At 38.2% G+C, this 22,502-nt stretch overlaps 1 protein-coding gene across 1 annotated transcript in view; it reads left to right on the top strand.

The window, feature by feature from the left end:
* Positions 1-22,502, top strand: part of cep162 (centrosomal protein 162) — a 134,708-nt gene that overhangs the window by 34,211 nt on the left and 77,995 nt on the right. Inside the window, exons 9-13 of the mRNA XM_060849654.1 lie at positions 5,621-5,758; positions 7,417-7,602; positions 12,799-12,880; positions 13,640-13,925; positions 19,445-19,664. Of these exons, the coding sequence (XP_060705637.1) occupies positions 5,621-5,758; positions 7,417-7,602; positions 12,799-12,880; positions 13,640-13,925; positions 19,445-19,664 (912 nt within the window). The remainder of the gene's footprint in view (positions 1-5,620; positions 5,759-7,416; positions 7,603-12,798; positions 12,881-13,639; positions 13,926-19,444; positions 19,665-22,502) is intronic.

Below are 22,502 nucleotides of genomic sequence, written 5' to 3'. Positions count from 1 at the left end.
GAAAAGGACCCATTTATTCCAACTGCCTGTTTTCTGTTTGTTGGCCAATCCTCTGTCCAATTAATAAACTAATCCCAACCCTAATGCTCTTACATTATGTTAATCTTTTGTTTAGCACCTCATCAAATAATTTCTGGAAGTCCAGAAATACAACATCTGCGGCATCTCTATTATCCTGCTTGTTTCACTTTCTAAGAATTCAAGCAAATTAGTCAAACATGATTTATTCTTCATAAAACCTAGCTGACTGAAGGATTGTATTTTGATCTCCCAAGTGTCCTGTTATTAATTCCTTAATGATGGATTCGAACAATTTCCCAACGACGCTTGTTAAGCTGACTGGTTCATAGTTTTCCACTTCCTGCCTTCCTCACTTTTTGAACAAGAGTGTCATGTCGGCATTTTTACAGTGTCCTGGAACCTTTCCAGCATCCAAGGAATTTTGGAATATTAAAACCAAAGGATTCACTGTTTCTGTTGCCATTTCCTTTAAGGCCCCAGGATGTAGGCAATCAGGCCTTGGGGTCTTGTCTGCTTTCAATCCCAATAGTTTGCTCTGTACTTTTTAACATAGTGGTGATGATTGTTCTAAGTTTCTCTTTTCCTATAAATTCAGCATTACTTGTTTCTATTAAGTTGGCATTCCTCCACAATTATGTTGCATTCTCTCATGTGCAATTCTGGCAATTTTCATATTCCCACTTCCAAAGCTTTAATGGTGCTTTCAACCATTGTGTTTCTCTTCCATGAAATTTCCATGGAATGTTTGAAACTATTCCACTTTTCCTTTATTCTCAAACTTAAGACACCTTCTTAAAAACTCATCTTTCCAATATTTCAGTTACTATCCCTGTCTTTCTAACCATGGATTGTATCTATTTCTCTATTTGTCTAATTTCTTTTGTGAAATTGCATAGTATGTTTGAATATTTTTATATTTGTGTAAAACTTTGCCCTTTAAGACATAATATTAATTTCATACTTACCGAAATAATTTGTTTTTGCAAAGTTTTTTACTCAAATGTTTTCTGCTTCCAAAGGGAATGTTACTTAACAGGGGAATGTTCCACAAAAATAATCCAAAAGTTCTCTATAAATTAATCATCTTCATTTCCTTCTGGCAGAGATGAAGAGAGATAAGGTTGAGAAAACAAACAGATAAAGGATAAAAAGTAAATTATCAGAAATATGAAACAAGAACAGAGAGGCTCAATATATACTGTGTCAATCAGCATCTCTGGACAGAGTAGTTAAGGGTTCACTCTTATTGCTGTTCAGAATTAAATAATAGGGAAGACAATGTTCTCGCATCAGATAATAGGGGATAGGAAGTATATAAACATACTAAAACAAGTATCAGGCAATCAGCAATTGATGTTACATCTGATCTATGAGTCAGAAATAAGGGAAGCCATAATGGAGAACAAAGATATGGAAGACTAATTAAATACATATTTTGGTTCTATCTTCACGAAAGAGGACGCAAATAACATCCCAAAAATGTTGGGGAACACTGGGTCCTATGAGAAGGAAGAACTACAGGAAGTCAGTCTTAGAAACGAAATTGTGTTGGGGAAATTGATGCATTTAAAGACCAATAAATCCCCAGGGCCCAGTAATCTATATCCCATAATACTCGAGAAAGTGGCTCTAAAAATAATGGATGTATTGGTGGTCAGATTTCAAGATTCTATAGACTCTGGATCAGTTCGTATAGATTGTAACGTGGCTAATGTAACCCCACTATTTTAAAAACGGGGTAAATGGAAAACAGGGAATTATAGACCAGTTAGTCTGACATCAGTTATGGGGAAAATGGTAGGTTAGTGCTTGGAACCCAGCTATTCATAATATATATTCATGATTTAGATTTGGGAATAGAACATAATATGGTCAAGTTTGCAGACCACATAAATCTGTGTGGGTGAATGAGCTGTGAAGAGGTGCTTCAGTGTCGTTTTGGAGAAGTTGAGTCAGTGGGCAAATGTGTGGCAGATGAAGTTTAAAATGGATATATATGAGGTTATCCATTTTGGTAGCAAAACAGGTAAGGCAGATGTTTATCTGAAAAGTAATAGATTGAGAAGTTGTGGGGGGGTGTGCATGAGAAGTTGTGGGGGGGTGTGCAATGAGACCTGGAGTGCCTTTGTACACCAGACACCAAAAGTACACCTGTAGGGCAGCAGGCGATGAAGAAGGCAAAAGGTACGTTGCCTTCATAATGAGAGGATTTGAGGCAATTGTACAGGGCCTTGGTGAGACCACATCTGGTGTATTGAATGCAATTTTGTTTCCTGATCTGTGGAATGATATGAAGGAAGTGTAATGAAAGTTTCCTGGGATGGCAGGGCAGATGTATGAAGAGAAACTGGATTAATTAAGACTATATTCAGTGAAGTTCAGAAGAATGAGGTGTGGGGAATCTCATAGAATTCTAGCAAGACTTGATGTTCCCAATGACCACAGTCCAGAACCAGAGGTCCACAGTCTAAGGATACAGAGGAGGCAATTTAGGACTAAGATGATGTGTGAGTTGGTTAATTCCGTTGCCTGGACAGCTGGTTTGTGATGTACAGTGATGCTAATAGAATATGTTCAATTCCCATCAACTGAGGTCATCATGCAGGTTCCATCTTTTCACCCTTGCCCCTCACCTGAGGTATGGTGATCTTCAAGTTAAACTCACCAGCAATTGTCTCTCTAAGCCTAACAAATCTGGTGGAGTTTCTTGAGGAGATGGCCAAGTGTTTGGAGAATGGTAAGGCAATTGAGTTTGTTTATGTAGATTTCAACAAGGCCTTTTGATAAGGTCCCAGATAGGAAACTGATAAAGAAGGTGTAACTTAGTAAGATGGATCCAAAATTGGCTTAGTGACAGGAAACAGAAGGTGATGATAGAAGGCCATCTGTGAAACTGGTACTCAGTATACAGTGGCCTATCACAGGGCTCAATGCTGGATCTATCATTATTTTGATATTCACAAATGATGTAGGTGAGAATGTTGGAAGGATAATAAGTAATTTTGTGGATGACACAAAGATTGACTGAGTTGTTGATAGTGTGGAGGAAAGAGTTAGGTTACAGGAGGAAATAAACTGATTGGTCAGATGGCTGGATTAATGGTAAATGGAAGTTAACCCTGGGAAATGTGAGTTGATGCATTTTGGAAGAAAACAAAACAAGAATGTATTCAATGAATGGCAAGACACGAGAAATCTCAGGTAAACAGAGGGATCTTGGTGTGCTGATCCATGAAGGTGGGGCAGGACAAGTTTTAGGCTTCCTAATGGCAAGCATCCTCAAAGCCTTATCAGTTGTGGCATAGGTTATAGGAGTAAGGAGGTCATGTTGGAGATGTACAGAACTTTTGGACAGGCCACATCAGGAGTACCATGTGCAGTTCTAGTTACCACACTGTAGGAAGAATATGATTGTTCTGGAGGGGATGCAAAGGAAATTCACCAGTTTGTTGCCTGGGATGAAGCATCTCAGCTAATGAAGAGAGGTTAGATGAGCTTGGAGCAGGGAAAATTGAGCGGGGGAAGAGTGGGGCCCGATAGAGGTGTATAAGATTATGAGGAGCATGGACAGGGTGGATAGAAAGCAACAGTTCCCCTTATTTGAAGGGTTAATAACAAGGGGGCATAATTTTAAAGTGAAAGGCAGGAGGTTTAGAGGGATTTGATGAAAAGCTGCTTCACCTAAAGGGATGATGGGGGTCTGTCATGCGCTGCCTGGTATGATAGTTGAGGCATTAAAACTCTCAACCTTTAAAAAGTCTTTGCGTTCCTGAAGTGTCATAACATTGAAAGCTAAGGGCTTAGTGTGGGAAAGTGGAACTAGTGGAGATAGTATTATATTTTTGGCGGTACAGACTTAATGGGCTGAAGGGGTGGCACCTCTTGATGGCATCTCTTCTGTACGATTCGATGGTGAGGAAAAATTTCTTCACCCAAGAGTAGTGACCCTGTGGAATTCTCTGCAACAGAAAGCACTGAGTCCAAAACATCGAATGTTTCAAGAAGAAGTTAGATAAGATCATTTTTGCTAAAGCAATCAAGGGACCTGGTGAAAAAGCAGGAACAGGAGTTGCATGACCATCCATGATCTGTCATATTAAATGTTGGAGCAGGCTTGAAGGGGTGAATGGCCTTCTCCTTTCACTTTATATTTCCGCGTTCCAGCTATCAGTTAAGCAGCAGAGAAACTAAAGGAATTGAGATATTTAAACGTTTTTAAAAAGCAAGGGGCATGAGATTATCAACAGTGGTCTTAGAAAAATGCTAATTAAAAGGGATCATAGAATCATAGTGTGGAAGCAAGCCATTCTGCCCATCAAGTTCACAACTATCCTCTGGACAGTGTCCCACCCAGATCTCCACCCCCTGACTCCCAGCCCCTACAATCCCTGTAAACCTGCATTTCCCATGGTGAATCCACCTAACCTACGTATTTCTGGACACTATGGACAATTTAGCATAGCCAATCCACCTTACCTGCACATCTTTGGACTGTGGTTAAAAACCATTGCACCTGAAAGAAATCCATAACGACACTGATGGAATGGGCAAATTGCACACAGTTGCCCAAGGGTGGAATTGAACCTGGGTACCTGGTGCTGTGAGGCAGCAGTGCTAGCCACTGTGCCACGCCATGGAAATTCAGAAAATTTACAGATCAGATTTGAACTATAAACAAAATGGGCTGGCTAAGTTTTTAATATGCAGCAGTTCCAAAAGCAAAGGAAACAGTTTGGAGGGAGGAATGCGCAAGTATAGCCTAGGCAAAGTGTTCATCAATCATACTGGTAAGCAACAGGAACTACATTGGTAGCATCATCCTCTCATCATGCAATTAAGCAGATAGAAACAACTGTGATACTTTAAGTCGCCATCTGTTCTTCTCAAGGAAAATGGATATTTCCTAGCTAGAATAACTCAGTATCATTAAACTTGACTGAAGGTTCATGAAACTTTCACTTTGCCTTAACTACGCACTTGGATTTGGCCAGTTCTATCTAGCCAAATTGACCCAGTCGGAACAATATGAACAATTTTCAGGTAAATCTACAACTGCTGGAATGGTTGATTTAAAGTTCTGAACTGTTTCATAGTGTTAATTCTGTAGTATGAGAAACCTATCTTGTTGACTGACTATATTGGTTTTCTGACGAACAATGTTTTGATTTTTAAACCCCATACTTATTTTCAAATTCATGGCCTTGTCCTTCCCTATCGCTGTAATCTCCTCCAGTTTCAATACATTCCTATTTAGTTTGATCACCTACAATCAAATAGAACATGAATAGGAACATGGCCTTGAAATCCTAAAGGTATAAGGAAGCTTCTCTCATTAGGAAGCTAAAAAATTCAATGTTTTCCCAGTCTGAGCATTAAACGCTTTTACTACAAAAGTACAAATTAAGTCTGATCTAATTGAGTTTACTGGAGTCTTGTGTTGCTACTTGAAGCCAGTTTTTATGACAAGAAAAGAATTTGTTTGAAAACATTTCACTGAATGTGAAATGATTTGTAGAATTAAATTTATTTTAAAAATGTTCTAAACTGAACCGGATTTTCTTGTGTCAAATATATAAATATCGGTTCTTTTCATTTATAGTTGTCCTGCTAGATTCACTAGATTCAACTCCTGATACACAAAAATTATTACAGTCTGAGGATGACAGATCTATGATAAAACCTACAACAGAAGAAAAACATGGACAGCAAGACCAAACATCTCAAATGTATACCACTAGTAAGTAATACATGATAATGATCTGATCTACTGTATATACAACAAAATATTTTTTTAATATCAATTGGTGTTTAAAAAACAAATAAGTACATTTTGCTTAACCTACACGTAATTAGATTCTCTACAGTATGAAAACAGGCCTTTTGGGCCAACAAGTGCATACCGACCCTCTGAAGAATAACCCACCCAGAACCATTCCCCTATCCTATATCCACCTAACACTATGGGCAATTTAACATAGCCAATTCACCTGACCTGCACTTCTTTGGATTGTGGGGAGAAACCAGAGCACCCGGAGGAAACCCAGGCTGACATGGAGAGAATGTGCAAACTCCACACAGTCACCCGAGGTGGGAATCGAACCCACGTCCCTGGTGCTGTGAGGCAGCAGTGCTAACCACTGAGCCGCCATGCCACCCCAAATGGTCATGGGTGATGCTGGAAACGTGGGGGGCGAAAGAAAGCAACTTATGTACTCCAGACCCGAACTTTCTTATGCCTTTACACAATCTCGAATCAGCTTACTTTTACATGAAGACCCATAAATGAAATTCAACATTATCATCAAATCAAGGTATAGCCAGTGATCTTATGCATATCCTATTGATGTTCATTTGTATATACTTTCAAGAAAGGACTGTTAGATTATGTAATGAAACTGGACTATAGTTGATATGTACAATATCTTAGAAATAACAACAAAATCAGACCTCTACTAGTAGTTGATCCTATTCACAGAACTAGCTGAGCTGCAGATTGAAATAGCCATCATATCAAGTTTCCATTAATTGCACCCTTTTGCAAGCTTTCAAGGCGGTTCTCCAAGCTAAATGATTTATGTTGAACTGATTACCATTATAACCAGTAAATCGTAACTTCTAAAATAATTTTCAGTCATTTTAAAGTTTAGTTATTCACAGGTAGTGTATAAAACATTGATTAAAATACATATTTTGTTTATGATGAACACAGTTTCTCTCTATTAATGCTGTAAAATCATTCAATATATAATCTTTAAGTTATTTGTGTATTAATGCCTCCCTATTTCTACATGTTATTGTGGGAACTGTTTTAAACAAATTTAATGTGATCTTTTAACAAATCATCCTGGCCTTAATCCCAAAGATACCTTACGGACTGTATTATGATTCTATGACAGAAAGACAAATTAGCAAAAAAAACCAAATCAACCACAGATAAAACATTTTGATATTGCATATTCATCGTCAATGTTGAGTTTGCTATTTGGTGCACCGACTGTAAAGAAGTATTGAACAAATGTGAAGTGGTTTCTCATAAAAACAGAGGTAAAACACTTATTCAAATTTGGCCTGCAAAATGACATAATACTTTGAAGATATTCCAAATGTTACTTTTTTTTAACAAAATGCTGCATTGGCTTACTTTGTTAGATAATCTGGTAATTGTTGATTATTAGGACAGATGGGAATATAGAAAGTCACACCTGGTAAAAGTGTAGTACTTGGGAACAGAAAATCTTTTATCTGTTTTTAAGTTGCATAGACTATGATTAGATAAAATTGGTGTTATCAAATATTCTATAAAACGGAGTAACCAATATGGAATTGGAATTTGAAATCATTATTAGCATTACCGCATAGATTTTGAAAGGTTTTCTAACTTCTTATTTTCTTCAGGTATTTCCTATGGACAAACCAATAGTGATATTGAGGCTTTGCATCAAGCGTATTGTGACATTGATCAGTCTCTGGAAGCCACAGATGCAGTGCAAAGTATGAAAAATGGAAAAATCATCAATTCTGTTCAAGATCTTCAGAGCCCTGTTAAGGACTCGACCAGGAATATTTCTACAGGAGAATCCGGTAAGCATTAAATTGAGTTTGAATTTGAGATTTTTACATTATTGTCTGAAATCATAAATCCTATATGAGTTAATTCTGAAGTGTTAAGTATAATCACATGAATACAATACTTACATATTTACAGGAGTTAATTATTGAAAGAAATGTTCCAAACATTTGCCAGAGCCCAGACATTTATAACCAGGAATGTGTAAAATATTCAAATCTGACAACCATATAATTGGTCATTCAAACCTTTTTATTGCATTGGAGAAAGTCTTTGACACATGCAATGCTCTGTGTAATAGAGATACAAACAAATACATGCAGTTATAGAGTCATATAGACAGACCTTTCGGTCCAACCCGTCCATGCCAACCAGATATCCCAACCCAATCTAGTCCCACCTGCCAGCACTCCTTTGATTTTGTTCTGGATAGAGCATTTATTGAATGTATTGAACATGGTTCTCCAAATCGAGAAAGAAACTCAAGATCTTAATAGATTTCTAGTCATGTGAATTGTCCTTGCTGATTCAGTAATTGACAGTGAACAGAGTCTTCCAAATGAAAGAGTTCCTACAAAAATCCTATTTGTTTACTATTGTGACCTAAATGTTCTGCTTGCTATCTAAAAGTTGTCTTTAAAATTTCTTTTCACATGTAGTGAAAACTAAATCACAAATCACACATGTTACCATATATTAATCTTTTACTAAATGGCATAAATTTCAAAGCTTAAACTGTGAACTTCCTAAAGAGGCTTTGGGTTTCAGGTATATAGATCATAAAATGTTGTAAACAGGCACAGATAACAGCAAGTTTTGAGAAGATTTGTAGCTCAGGTTGAGGTTCTGCTTGTAGGTTTGCTCGCTGAGCTGGAAGGTTCATTTCGTGACGTTTCATCACTCTATTAAGTAACATCTTCAGTGGGCCTCAGGCGAAGCACTACATGATTCCTGCTTTCTGTTTCTGTGTTTGGTTTTCTTTGGGTTGGTGATGTCATTTTCTGTGGTGATGTCATTTCATGTTCTTTTTCTCAGGGGGTAGTAATGGGATCTAACTTGGTGTGTTTGTTGAGAGTTCCGATTGGAATGCCACGCTTCTAGGAATTCTTGTGCGTGTCCTAACAACTTTCCCCTACGTCAAAGTCATCTCGGAAATGACTGCCAGACTACTCAGACCCCTTGGCGTCATGGTAGCCCACGAATCCACCAACGCACTAAAACGGCAGCTAATGAACTTGAAAGATCCTATACAGACAACAAGCAAAACTAATGTTATTTACAAAATATTGTGCAAGAACTGTAACAGACACTACATTGGACAAAAGGCAAAAAACTAGCCACCCGGACATGGACACCAACTAATCACAAAACGACATAACCCTCTCTCACAAGTATCCTTACAAACAGATAAGGAAAGACACCACTTTGACTGGGACAACACGTCCATCTTAGGACAAGCCAAACAGAGACATCTAGGCACAGATAGTTAATGAAAAGGCTAATAGAATGCTGAGCCTTCGACTTGGAATGCCAGCATACAAGAAGGTAGACACGTTTGAAATGAAGGAAATGCAATGGAGGTTCACCAGAATTATATCTGGACCTCAATCACAAAGAATAGGAGAACATGAAAACATCAAAGCAGGGAGAGATGAAACAACCATTGAATCTAGTCCATCATCCAATATGGTCATGTTGATTCTGGGCTTCCACTGCGCACTCATGCATCGACTTCCTACCGCCCTTGATTTCCTAAGAGACCATAAATACATTCATTGATAAAATATATGCAACCTTCTTGGGTACAAAATTCCAAAGGTTTACAAACCCAGAGGTTAAGAAATTCCTTATTATCTCAGTTCTAAATAATTGACCCCTTATTCAGAAAAAGCATCCCACCATTCTAGATTCCTGTGGCAGGAGGAAGAACTTCTTGATATCCACTGTCAATTCACTCCATATCTTGAATGTTTCAATTAGATCAACTCTCATTTTTCAGAATATAGGTCAAAATTACTTGGCCTCTAATCATAGGACAACCCTGTCTTCCCAGGGGCATTTCCAGTGAAATTTTGTTGCACAGCCCCCAGTTAAGGTGTATCCTTTATGATCCCATGGGACTGCAAAGCAAGTTATGAATCTCAAAATGAAGATATTGCCAAAAGTATTTCACTATCTTTTTAAAACTTTGTTGATTTGAATTAAAATAAATCTGAATTAACAAGCAAACAATGCTTCAAATAAAATAGAAAATTTCATTTTAAATAGTTGATCGAGCAAATGCATGTCTTATTAAGCTACAAGCGTTTGTATCATATCCTGCATACAAAAGGACACTCCATAGTTAGAATTCCACTACATAGTACCCTGATTCACACAGGGTACTTCGAGAGTCCTATTTGTTAACAACATTTATCTTAAAGTTCCTTAGTTATTATTTAAGGCACATTTGCACACATTTTGTTTCTCTCGGCTCACAACAGTACCAATGGTTTGGCTCTCCTGAGGTATTTTTGAACCAATGAGAAAATAACACCCCAGTTCACAATTTGGTCACAACTGCAAAAGCGACCAGCTGTTTAGCGTCTCTAAACTGTTAGCATGTCTCTCCAGGTTTTAGATCTTTTCAGCCAACAAGCAAAATAGCTCCAGTCTCCTTTTCTGCCAGTCAGAAAATTTGGTATCTTGCTGAGAGAGATTTGTTTCCATGTCATAATAATTTTGTGATCTTCGTGTTGTCTCTTTCTCTATCTGCTTTCTCTTTCTGTTTGTGTCTATGTACTAATTGCTGACATCCTCCAACTCCTCTGCTTATGGTTTTCCTTTGTGTCTTCCAGCCACACAATGTCTTTATTACCTTCCTCTCTGTTGGTATGCTTTCAGCTCAAGGGTCACAGTTCACATGAGCCAGAATTTCTAATTATCCAAGAAGGGATTCTGTTACAATTGATGCAATTTCTGTTTTGAACTTTCTTGAACATAATTAAGATTATCTATTTATTTGAATACATTTTTGAAACTTTTTAAAGAAATTATGCATTTTCCTTTATTTTCCTGCTTCCACATCGAGGATTGTCACATTATGCCATTGAAGGTTTTACTAACAATAACCGAATCGGCATTGTGGTCATCCACAACTTCTTCCTTCAACAGGAAAATTGGAGAATACCGCACAGATTTAGTGAAATATAAATGTATTGCTTCTCAGATACACAGCAATTAACTCAACTGATGTTCAGTTATATCTTGCTTTTAATTTCAGTATATTTTAAAATTGAATGGAAATGTTTGTTAGCGCTTGTGTGATTGGGACAGAGCGCTAAGGTTAGAAAGCTAGTTGAAGCTACTTAACAAGAGAGTCCAATCCTTAAAGTTTAAATTTTGTTGACAGCTTCATTCACATGGTATTGCTCTTGCCACCGAGTTAGAAAAACAATTGTTCAGGCTCCCTTCAAATGTTTAATATGTGACGGTATAGACCGGCAATTTATTTTGGGACTGTGGTACAACGTTAACAATTCAATGAGCAGACAACTTCAAAACCTCAGTTGAATGCCCAAGTGGTGCTGTTTGAAGAAACTGTTGAAATTCACTCGATATCTTTGCAACATTAAAAAGCACACAACACCAGGTTATAGTCTAACAGGTTTATTTGGAAGCATTAGCTTTCAGAGCGCTGCTCCTTCATCAGATTCCTTTGTCACCTGAAAAGGAGCAGCACTCAGAAAGCTAGTGCTTTCAAATAAATCTGTTGGACTATAACCTGGTATTGTGTGCTTTTTAACTTTGATCACCCCATCCAACACTGACGTCTCCAAATCATACCTTTGCAACATTTCTCCATCTATGACCTAAAGCAAATCAATTATTTTGTCACTTGCCTTATTTGCGGACACTATATATATCAAGTTGCAAGGCTGGGACAACCAAATAAACTGTTGGTAAAACAAATAATTTGTTTTGTGTTGTTGATTGATGGAGAAATATTGTGAAGATTCTGAGTAAATCCTGTTAAGTTGCCATAGTCCCAGAGAACTGCTATTTCATTAGGTGGTGGTTTAACCTGAGGGTCACCATGTCTCGGGTGAGGGGAGGGTCCTTCATGGTAGCCTTAGCTGGTATGGGAATTGAACTTATGCTGTTGGCATCACTCTGCATAATGACTGAGTCATCTTGTAAGTTGAGCTCATGACCCAAATAGAAGGATATAGTCAAGTTAAGTGAGTAAGCAAATAATTGGCAGATAGAATATGATGTGGGAAAATATGAAGTTTTGCAATTTGGCAGGAAGGACCTGAATATTATTTAACAAGAGGAAGTTTACATAAAACTTCAGCACATTTGGAGGTCCTTGTGCATAAGTGTATGAAGCATTCAGCAGCTTCTCGGGAAGACAAATGGTATGTTGGCTTTTATTTCTAAAGGAATGAGGTATTAAAAAAGGGACATTTTGCTAAAACTATGCAAGGCAGTACTTAGACCCTACGTGCATTACTGTGAGTAGTTTTGATTCCATATTCTAAACAAAGATATACTGTCATTGGCCACAAACATTCATTCGGTTGATTCCTGAGGTGGAGGGTTTTCTTATGAATACAGGCTCAGGAGTTTAGAATGAGAAGTGACCTAATAAGATTCTTAGGGGGCTTGAGAGGTAAATGCAGAGAGCTTGTTTTGGACCAGAGACACCATCTCAAAATAAGGGATCATCCATTTAAGAGAGAAATGAGGAGGAATTTCTTCTGAGGGTTCTGAATCTGGGGAATTCTTTACTTCAGAGGGCTGTAGAGGCTAGTTCATTATGTAAGGTAATCGAGGGTTCTCGAGAAAGGGTAGTAAAGTGAATTTCAGGATTATCAGATCAGTTGTGATCTCATTGACTGGCAAAACAGACTTATGAGGTTGAATGGCCTACTTCTAAACCTACATTTTATGGTCTTGTATGAATAGTGACTGTACTCAAGAATTCACTTTGTTAATTCACTTTGAATTGTTTGGGAAATTCTAAGCAGGTTAAAGCTGCTACATAAATATAGGTTGTTTCTCAAAAATATAATAAAACATGAAATAGCTGAGAATATAAAAGGGGAGGAGCAAAAGCTATATGATGTTTTAACACGTAAGCAAGTGCTACATCTCTGAATAAATGTGGTTACTTTCTCTATTTTCGTAATCAAAAATGATCAATTAATCTGCACTTCCTTGGACAGATTTGCTCACTGTCGAAGAACTAATGAAACCAATTAAAGCGGGAGTTCTTTCTCTAAGAGGATATGATTCGCATCCAGTAAGGTATTGTAGTTTGTTCAGTCACACAATGTTAAAAGCCAGTCTGCAATAATGTGTTATGTTTAATATACCATATGTGCTATGCTCTGCTGTAATGGTACATTACAATATAGAATATTTTAATGGTGGTCTGCACAATCCTTCTTCAGAGACTCTGACTCCCAGGTTACAAAAGATTTGGATTTCTCAAAATTAGGCTGGCTTCACCATTGACTTGAATAATGCAACTCACATTAAGGGCAGAGGAAAGGATAGTAATAGAATAAATCATCATTATCTTCCATTCAATTAAAGCCAGAAGATTTAATATAACTATACATGTCCTTGCAATTTTTTTTCCACATGTTTGCCACTCTTTGTTAAATTTACACTGTTCATTTTCTCATTTGCAATCTTGATACAGTGCACCAGTTGTGAAGTATCATTAGTACTGGGGCAAATATATCTTGTCTCTTTGTAACACTGTGTGATGTAGGGTGCTGGAGAAGACCGCCACTTGAAATGGTAATATGCCTTATTGAAATGCTGGTAGATGTAATACATATTTGCAAACTTTTCTACATCTATTTCAAATTTTACATTTTTTAATCACAAATAGGCTTGATGGAATTAAATTTCTAAATGAAAAGAGGCAAATGATACTTTTGTTTTTTTGATGTAAGAGATGAGTGGTGAGTAGAGTAATTTAAATTTGGCAAGGCATTTTTTTTCCAAAATACACCAATTAAATGTTGGACTTTTCATAATTTTCCCCTTCTGCAGTAAAAATGCACAGCAGCACTGTGAAGCAACAGAAACATTTAGAAGAATGATGGCTAAGGACACCTATAGTGCTGTGCCTTCTGAGTTACAGCTTGACTCCAATCATTTAGCTGGAAGCCAAAGCACATATATAGAGCTATCTGAAAAATTATTAAAAGAAAACGAGAGCTGTATGAGTAGAATTTGTGAAGAAGATATGGAAGCATTACTTGATGAAGTTAAATATGATCCTACAGTCAAACACTCAGTTTCTGCTTCACAAAGTGTTCCTCACCAAGATAATCAGGTATATGTAACTGATTTATGTGCTATCACAGCATTTAATTTGGATGCATTTTAATTATTGCATATTGTTGGGTATTCTTAGCAACATGCTTTGTTTTAAGATAATTTATATTAATTTATTTTCTTTTTATTAACATGAAATAGCCTTTGCAAAAATGTTTGTGTATCCTGTGACTATACTGCCAAAAAGACATACTTTCTAATTTCTATATCGTATTCTATTCTTATGCCAGTTTGTCAAAGGCAGATAATGACAGTTGAATTTCCTAGAATTAAATACTCGAATAGTTCACTATATTGCCAGTATCAGACATAGTTACTACACATTGCTCATAGTCATAGACATTAACAGCAGAAAAGGAGGCCAATTGGCTCATAAGTCTGCACCAGATTTTGGCTCATTAACCCTAGAAGCAATGGCAGCATAAGTGAATATCTAAATTCCGAGAGTTTGTAAGTAAACCATGCTTTGCGGCAGAGAGTGCCAGACTCCTATATCCTCTGAGTGAAAGAAATGTCCTCAATTCTTCTCTTGACCTTCTATGTTCTTGCTTAAATGTGTGTCTTCGCTATTGATCTTTCTACGAGTGAAAAAAGTGCTTTCTTATCCATCCTGTGTCCCTCAATCTTGTACATCTCTGTCAGGCCGCCATTCACTCTATGCTCTTCCAAGGAAAAATCCCTCATAGGTCAGACCCTCCAGTAGACAGCATCCTAATAAATTTCCTGTTGACCCTTTCTACTGCAATGAGATCTTTCATGCCCTGCAATATAAGATTTGCCAGCTGAGCTATATTGTGTAGTCTCTTATCCATCAGCTCTCAGTAATGGAATGAATCTTTGTAAAAATGCCAAAAATGAAAGATTAATCATGAGACTATGTAGATGAACTTCCTATATTTGTAAATATGCCTTAGATATTTTTGAATATTAACATGTGCAAACATCTGAGATGATATCTGTCTTTTATGATTTATTTTGAATTTAGACACCTTGCTCCTTGACATATGGTGAGATAGCCAAATGCTTCACAGCAATCTGTTTGAAGCAGGCAGTGAATAAAGTACTCCTACAAGAATGATGTGTGTCATTTTTTGAGATGTCAGGTTTAGTAAGCATTGAACAGCAAGAGAATATGAGTACAAGATTAAAGTCTTTCTGTGATTGACTATAGTCTTTGTGAGAGACACCTGGAGTATTGTTTACAGTTTTGGTCTCCTTACCTGAGGAAGGGTACACTTGCCATTAAGGGTGTGCAACAAATGCTTACCAGACTAATTCCTGGGAATTTTGTAACCCATAGATTGTGGAGTCTCAATCGATTCGAAACAGTTGATAGTTTTCTACATGATGGAATATGAGGATAGTGTAGGAAACTGGAAATTGAGGTAGTTAAATGATGGAATAAGTCTGAGAGAGAGAAAGTTCTTTCCTTGTTCCTACTTCTTATGTTTGTATTAATTAAAAATTAATTTAAAAATAAAATCTAACAAAGGATCAGTATAAATTTGGAACTCTTTCTCAGTGTTCCATGAATGCTATGACAGTTGGAGCTTTCAGGATTGAGGTGCAGCTCAACACCATCTAAATATAGTGGAGCGGGCCTAAAAAGATGCATGAGCTATTCCTCTAACTATTCAGCAAACCCTCAGCAGGTGTTATCACTGAAAATACTGACTTTACTTTTGATGTCTTTAATAACATTTTACAAATTTAGAAATTTACCATGAGGTTTGCACTTGACTGAGGAAATAGCTGATGCAGTGAGTATAATATTTCCTATTTACTTCTGCAGTTGAGGTTGAATCAGGACTCAAAGGTGGAATGCTAATTTAAAGAACGTTTGGATTTTTTAAAAATAAAGTTGTCCCATGCATATAAATTGCTGCTATGCATTGCTTTTCTCCTGGCCAGTTGTAAAATAACTAGGACAAATTAATTAGTTCCAATGGGCCTTGACTCACGGCACCAAAGTGCTGAACATTCAATGCTAATTGAAAGTAACTTCCAAATTGTACTCAAAAGCCACAAGGATGACACTCCTAAGAAATACAAATAAGCATTGGAATAGTAAAGTCAGTATTATTGATCTGATGTCAGCATTAAATACAAGAGTAAGAACAAAATCCCATTTGCAAGTTGTACACAATACAACTTCCTCTTATTTACACAGCTGAGCCATTGGATTCTCACATTGCTGACATGCTGAGAACAAATGACGGAGGTGGGTAGAGTGGAAGGGTCTAATAATATGCAGGAATCTGCATGTAATTGGAACAATAAGCCACTGACAGATCATTGGATTACCACATTTTCAGGTTTTCTGTCTTGTTGATTTGACAGCAGAAGCTCATTGACCTCCAACATTTAAAGGGCCACTCTAAACATGCAATCTAATGATGTTAGAAACAAAGCAGAACAAATTGGTAGAATGGATTCACGTATTCAAAGGTTGTGCCTCATTTTAGTAATGCCTAAGAGCCCTGAGGAAAACTTATTACTGTTGACAGAGAAAGAAACATGACCGTGAAGTAAGGAGAACATAGCTGGAGATCTCCCATGAGGTCAGCCACAGAATCTAAGCAATATAGGAAAAGAGAGCAGGGTGTTCATTTGCCTACATCCTCCATCAACTATCACCCCAATCATTTTTCTGCTGTCTCTTAAGCTTACTAGGCAGAAGTGGGTACTGAAAATGCTGGAGATTAGAGTCAAGATTAGAGTGGTGCTGGAAAAGCACAGCAGGTCAAGTAGGGGGAAATTTGACATTTAGGGCAAAGACCCTGTATCAGGAATTCATCATTCCTGATGAAGGGCCTGTATCTTTCTAGCATCACTCTAATCCTGATTCTTAAGCTTGATGTAATGCACATCATCATGTACATCTACTTAATCTGCAGATATGCACATCCCTCTCTGTCCTTCCTCACATCCCCATCTATTGATCCTCCACTGACTCTCCACCTTACCCTCACTTTTGTCTAATGCCATTTGTGCCTTTTATTCATTGATTGATTAAACATATGCCTTCGCTTTCACTGCTACACCTCTTCTTTTGTTTTGCACGGAGAGAGAGCAGAATAGGAGGCAAAGAAATGAAGGAGACACTCCAGATACATTTTGGCTAACAATTGCAGAGAAGGTGGTGCTGTATACTTCTGTGTCCAATTCTGCATGCTTGGTTATCAATGATGAGAGTCTGTCAGCTCCTTTAGAATTTTGACCTCGCAATATAATGGAATGGTGACATAGTTCCAAACCAGGACAATGTGTAGCTCGGATAGCAGAGGAACACCTCATCTTCTGCCTCAGGAACCTACAACCACACCGCTTCAACATTGATTTCGCTAGTTTCCAAATCTCCTCTCCCCAACCCCATTCCAGATCCATCCCTCCAACTCAGCTACGTCTTCTTGACTAGACCTACCAGTCCAATTTCCTTCCCACCATTTCTCCACATTTCCCACCGACCCATCACCATTACCTCCTACCTTTTGTCCACCTATCACCATCCCACCTATCTTTCCTCACCACCTCCCAACCCCCATTTATTTCTCAGTCCCCTTCCCCTCCCCAGCCCTGAAGAAGGGTTATACCTGAAACATCGACTTTCTCATGCTCCTCAGATGCTGCCTGTGCTACTGTGCTTTTTCCAGCCCCACACTTTATCAGCTCTGACTCTCCAACATCTGCAGTCCTCACTTATTCCTCCTGTTCGAAAAGACCAATGTGTACTTTATTAAATCTTCTTTTTAAATATTATTAGAAATATAGGGCGGCACGGTGGCACAGTGGTTAGCACTGCTGCCTCACAGCGCCAGAGACCTGGGTTCAATTCCCGCCTTGGGCAACTGTCTGTGTGGAGTTTGCACGTTCTCCCCGTGTCTGCGTGGGTTTCCTCTGGGTGCTCCGGTTTCCTCCCACAGTCCAAAGATGTGCGGGTTAGGTGAATTGGCCATGTTAAATAGCCCGTAGTGTTAGGTTAGGGGTATGGGTGGGTGGCGGGTCAGTGTGGACTTGTTGGGCCGAAGGGCCTGTTTCCACACTGTGTAATCTAATCTAATCTAATTTCTGGATAGTTTTCTTGCATACTCTAAATTTCCCTCTTTTAATCTTTTGAGTCTGTCTTTGCTTTTTATATTCTACCTAATCCTCTTTGTGCTGTTCTCAGCATTTTCTTTGAGTTTATTACTATCTTTAATTGTTGGATGGTGACTCATTGCCTTGAATTGACTACATTGGATTTGGCTTGCTTGAAGTGGAAGTCTTTGAGGTTATTGAGTATTCTTGGGTGATCTGTGTGTTGCCTCAATTGCAACATGCTTGCAGTCAATGACATCCCACTTCTATGGAATGCCTGCCAGAGCCAAAAATGCTGACATACATCTTTGGGACCAGAACTGATAGAATTGGCAACAAAGCCATTCCATCAAATTTTTTATGTATTTGTATTTTGCTGACTGCAAAAATCCTATAAATGTCTCCAGTAGACTCCTGGAAGGATCGAGTGGGGGAAAAAAAAGAGAGTGTTGTTGTCTTTGACGGATTCTTCTGGCAGCAGACTTTGTTCTAGCAGATTGCAGATATCTGCCACCATCTGAAAAACAGGGGTTGTAACATTTTAACAAAATTCATCATTTCTTGTGTGCCATGTGTAGCAGATATAGTGTAACTCTCATGGCACCATCAGAGCAGACTATTGCTACTCCTTTAGGTGTTCCTTCTGCTGCTGATTTTTTTTGGTACTAATCTGAATTTGAAAGTGTCGCAATGTAAATGACACCTGTGACTTGATAGGTCAACTCCATGGTGGATATCGGGAATAGAAAACTTTTAAATTTGTAAAGTTAACATTCATAGTACGTAAGCAATCTCCAACACAACTATCATGAACAAACTCTTTCACGTTGACAAGCCAGCTGTAAAGTTTGAGTACTTCGTATGTTTGCACGGTGACATACTTCCATGTTATAATTAAGCCCCTTCAGTTGCCACTGTGCTTGCCTTGCTTTGACTGTGAGGGTTTCAGGAAGTCTGGGAAACACAACAATTCACAGTTAAATTCAAGCACATGTTAATATCACAAGTGATTGATAGCCGTTGCTTGTATACAGTCTAACGCATTGCAGTTAAATGTGGAAGTCAGCATTTTGCAGCCAGTTTCCTGATTGTCGGTTTCCCTAATTTTAATCCCTTTGGCATGTTCTCAAACCAATCCATCCCCGCACATTCAATTTCAGGCTTCTTTGTATATGCAAAGAAGAGCTGTGATATCTGCTTAGCTCACACTGCTGCACAACATTTGTGTTTTTAAAAATGTTGTGTTATGTTTGAGTCAACTGAATTTAAAGATTTGGTGTTAGTTCTTGCCAGATGTTCTGATCAATAGATTAGCTTCTCATTGTAAAATTGTCTTTTAGCTGACTAGATGTTTCATTCTAACATTTAATTTCTGTATATATGCACATTTTTTTTTATTCTTCAGATAATATAATTCTTCATATTATTATCAATACACAGATTTCATCAAAAACTAAAAGTCCTAAAGTTAAAAACAAGCCCGTTGATGGGAGCTATGCTTTTGTCAAGAGTTCAGGATATGGCAAAGTCAGTCCATCAAAGAAAAAATCCTTTGGAGTTAGTGAAAAAAAGACTCTTCAGAGTCCACCAAAGCAAACTGCACCTATTAAAGGTTTTAAAGGCAGATCCCCAGTTGAGCATGCAAAAGGCAAATCAAAAGGTAAGGTATTTTAAAAATAAAAATTATTCTTAGAAAGATGATCGAGCTTAATTCAGATAAACATGAGGTGCTGCATTTTGAAAAGGCAAGTCAGGGCAGAACTTATACACTTAATGATAAGGTCCTGGGGCGTGTTGCTGAACAAAGAAACCTTGGAGTGCAGCTTCATAGTTTACTAAATTTAGAGTCACAAGTAGCCAGGAGAGTGAAGAAGGTGTTTTACATACTTGCCTTTATCAGTCAGTTCATTGAGTATAGGAGTTGGGAGGTTATGTTGTACTGGACATTGGTTAGGCCACTTTTGGAATTCTGCATTCAGTTCTGGTCTCTGCTATAGGAAGATGTTGTAAAACTTGAAAGGATTCAGAAAAGATGTTGTCAGGGTTGGAGGATTTCAGCTATAGGGAGAAGCTGAACAGGCTGGGGCTGTTTTCCCTGGAGCGCAGAGGCTGAGGGGTGATCTTATAGAGGTTTATAAAATCATGAAGGACATGGATAAGATAAATAGCTAAGATCTTTTCTCTCAGGTGGGGGAGAGAGGGGAAAGATTTAAAAGGGACATTAGGGCCAAATTTTCCATGCAGAATGTGGTGGGTGTATGGAATGAGCTGCCAGAGGAAGTGGTGGAGGCTGGTACAATTACAACATTTAAAAAACATCTGGTTGGTTATATGAATATGAGGGGTTTAGACGGGTATGGGCCAAATGCTGGTAAATGCGACTCGATTAGTTTAGGATATCTGGTCAGCACAGACGCGTTGGACCGAATGGTCTGTTTCCACGCTGTACAGCTTTATGACTCTGAGCATTACTGGCAAGCATTTAGTGTTTGTCCTTGGTTTGCCTTGAGAGGACTGTTTAGTTTCTGCAGTTTGCTTTGTAAAGATAGTCCTAAATTGGTATTGTAAGCTTCAGAATTTTGATTTGGCAATGTAGAAGGATCAATGACAAAGTTTTATTTTAATTTGAAAGTTTTTTTAGGACTAATATTTTGTTTGAGAAGTTATGTCATCACAAAATATATAAAATCTCAAATAGACCACAAAAATGATCAAGATTCCTAACTGACTACTACTCAGGACAAAAGCAATTCACACCAAGTTGCTTCAAGAAGAGAAAAGTAATACTATTTGCTATAATACCTTTAAGGTCAAAACAAGGACTGCAGATGCTGGAAACCAGATTCTAGATTAAAATGGTGCAGGAAAATCTCCTCGGATACTGTCTGAACTGCTGTGCTTTTCCAGCACCACTCTAATCGATAATATCTTTAACAAGAACAAGGAAAAGATTTCTAATTAGCGCAATTACAACTGTACTTCAAAAATCCAAATGTGCACACTCAGTTATGAATAAGACAGACAAAATACATTGTTTAATACATGTTATAGGTTGAAAAAGGAACATAAATAGAAGAAACACATTTCCAAAGGTCAAAAGTCCAGACCACAGAGTCTCAGAGATGTACAGCATGGAAACAGACACTTCGGTCCAAACTGTCCATGCCGACCAGATATCCCAACCCAATCTAATCCCACTTGCCAGCGCCTGGTCCATATCCCTCTAAACCCTTCCTATTCATATACCCATCTAAATGTGTTTTCAATGTTGCAATTGTACGAGTCTCCACCACTTTCTCTGCCAGCTCATTTCATACACGTACCACCCTCTGTGTGAAAAAGTTGCCCCTTAGGTCTCTTTTTTTTATATCTTTCCCCTCTCACCCATAAATTATGCCCTCTAGTTCTAGACTCCCCCACCCCAGGGAAAATACTTTGTCTATTTATCCTATCCATGCCCTCATAATTTTGTAAACCTGTATAAGGTCACCCCTCAGCCTCCGATGCTCCAGGGAAAACAGCCCCAGCCTGTCAGCCTCTCCCTGTAGCTCAGATCCTCCAACCCTGGCAACATCCTTGTAAATCTTTTCTGAACCCTTTCAGTTTCATAACATCTTTCCAATAGGAAGGAGACCAGAATTGCACGCATTATTCTATCAGTGGCCTAACCATTGTCCTGTACAGCCGCAACATGATCTCCCAACTCCCCTACTCAGTGATCTGACTAATAAAGGAAAGAATACCAAAAGCCTTCTTCCCTATCCTATCTACTTGCACTCCAAGGTCTCTTTGTTCAGCAACACTCCCCAGGGCCTTACCATTAAATGTATAAATCCTGCTAAGACTTGCTTTCCCAAAATGCAGCACCTCGCATTTATCTGAATTAAAATCCACCTGCCACTTCTCAGCCCATTGATCAAGATCCCGTTGTAATCTGAGGTTACCTTATTTGTTGCCTGCAACATCTCCAATTTTGGTGTCATCTACAAACTTACTAACTATACTTCTTATGCTTGCATCCAAATTATTTATATAAATGATGAAAAGTAGTGGACCCAGCACTGATCCTTGTGGCACTCCACTGATTACAGGCCTCCAGTCTGAAAAACAACCCTCCATCACCACCCTCTGTCTTCTATCTTTGAGCCAGTTCTATATGCAATGACTAGTTCTCCCTGTATTCCGTGAGATCTAACCTTTGCTAACCAGTCTCCCATGGGGACCCTTGTCGAACGCCTTACTGAAGTCCATATAGATCACATCTACCGCTCTGCATCAATCTTCTTTGTTACCTCTTCAAAAAACATAATCAAATTTGTGAGACATGATTTTCCATGCACAAAGCCATGTTGACTCTCCCTAATCAAGTTGAAAGTTATTTTTCTGACGGTCGTTTTGGTTTTTCAATGATGACACTGTGTTTAGCATGAGTCAATGGTTTTTCAGAAAAACTTATATTTTTTATTATATAAATTTGATCTGTATGCTCTGGAGGTTT

The sequence above is a fragment of the Hemiscyllium ocellatum genome, chromosome 3, assembly GCF_020745735.1.
Source record: "Hemiscyllium ocellatum isolate sHemOce1 chromosome 3, sHemOce1.pat.X.cur, whole genome shotgun sequence".
In the NCBI taxonomy this organism is placed as follows: domain Eukaryota; kingdom Metazoa; phylum Chordata; class Chondrichthyes; order Orectolobiformes; family Hemiscylliidae; genus Hemiscyllium; species Hemiscyllium ocellatum.
This window is presented reverse-complemented; position numbering and strand designations above follow the sequence as displayed.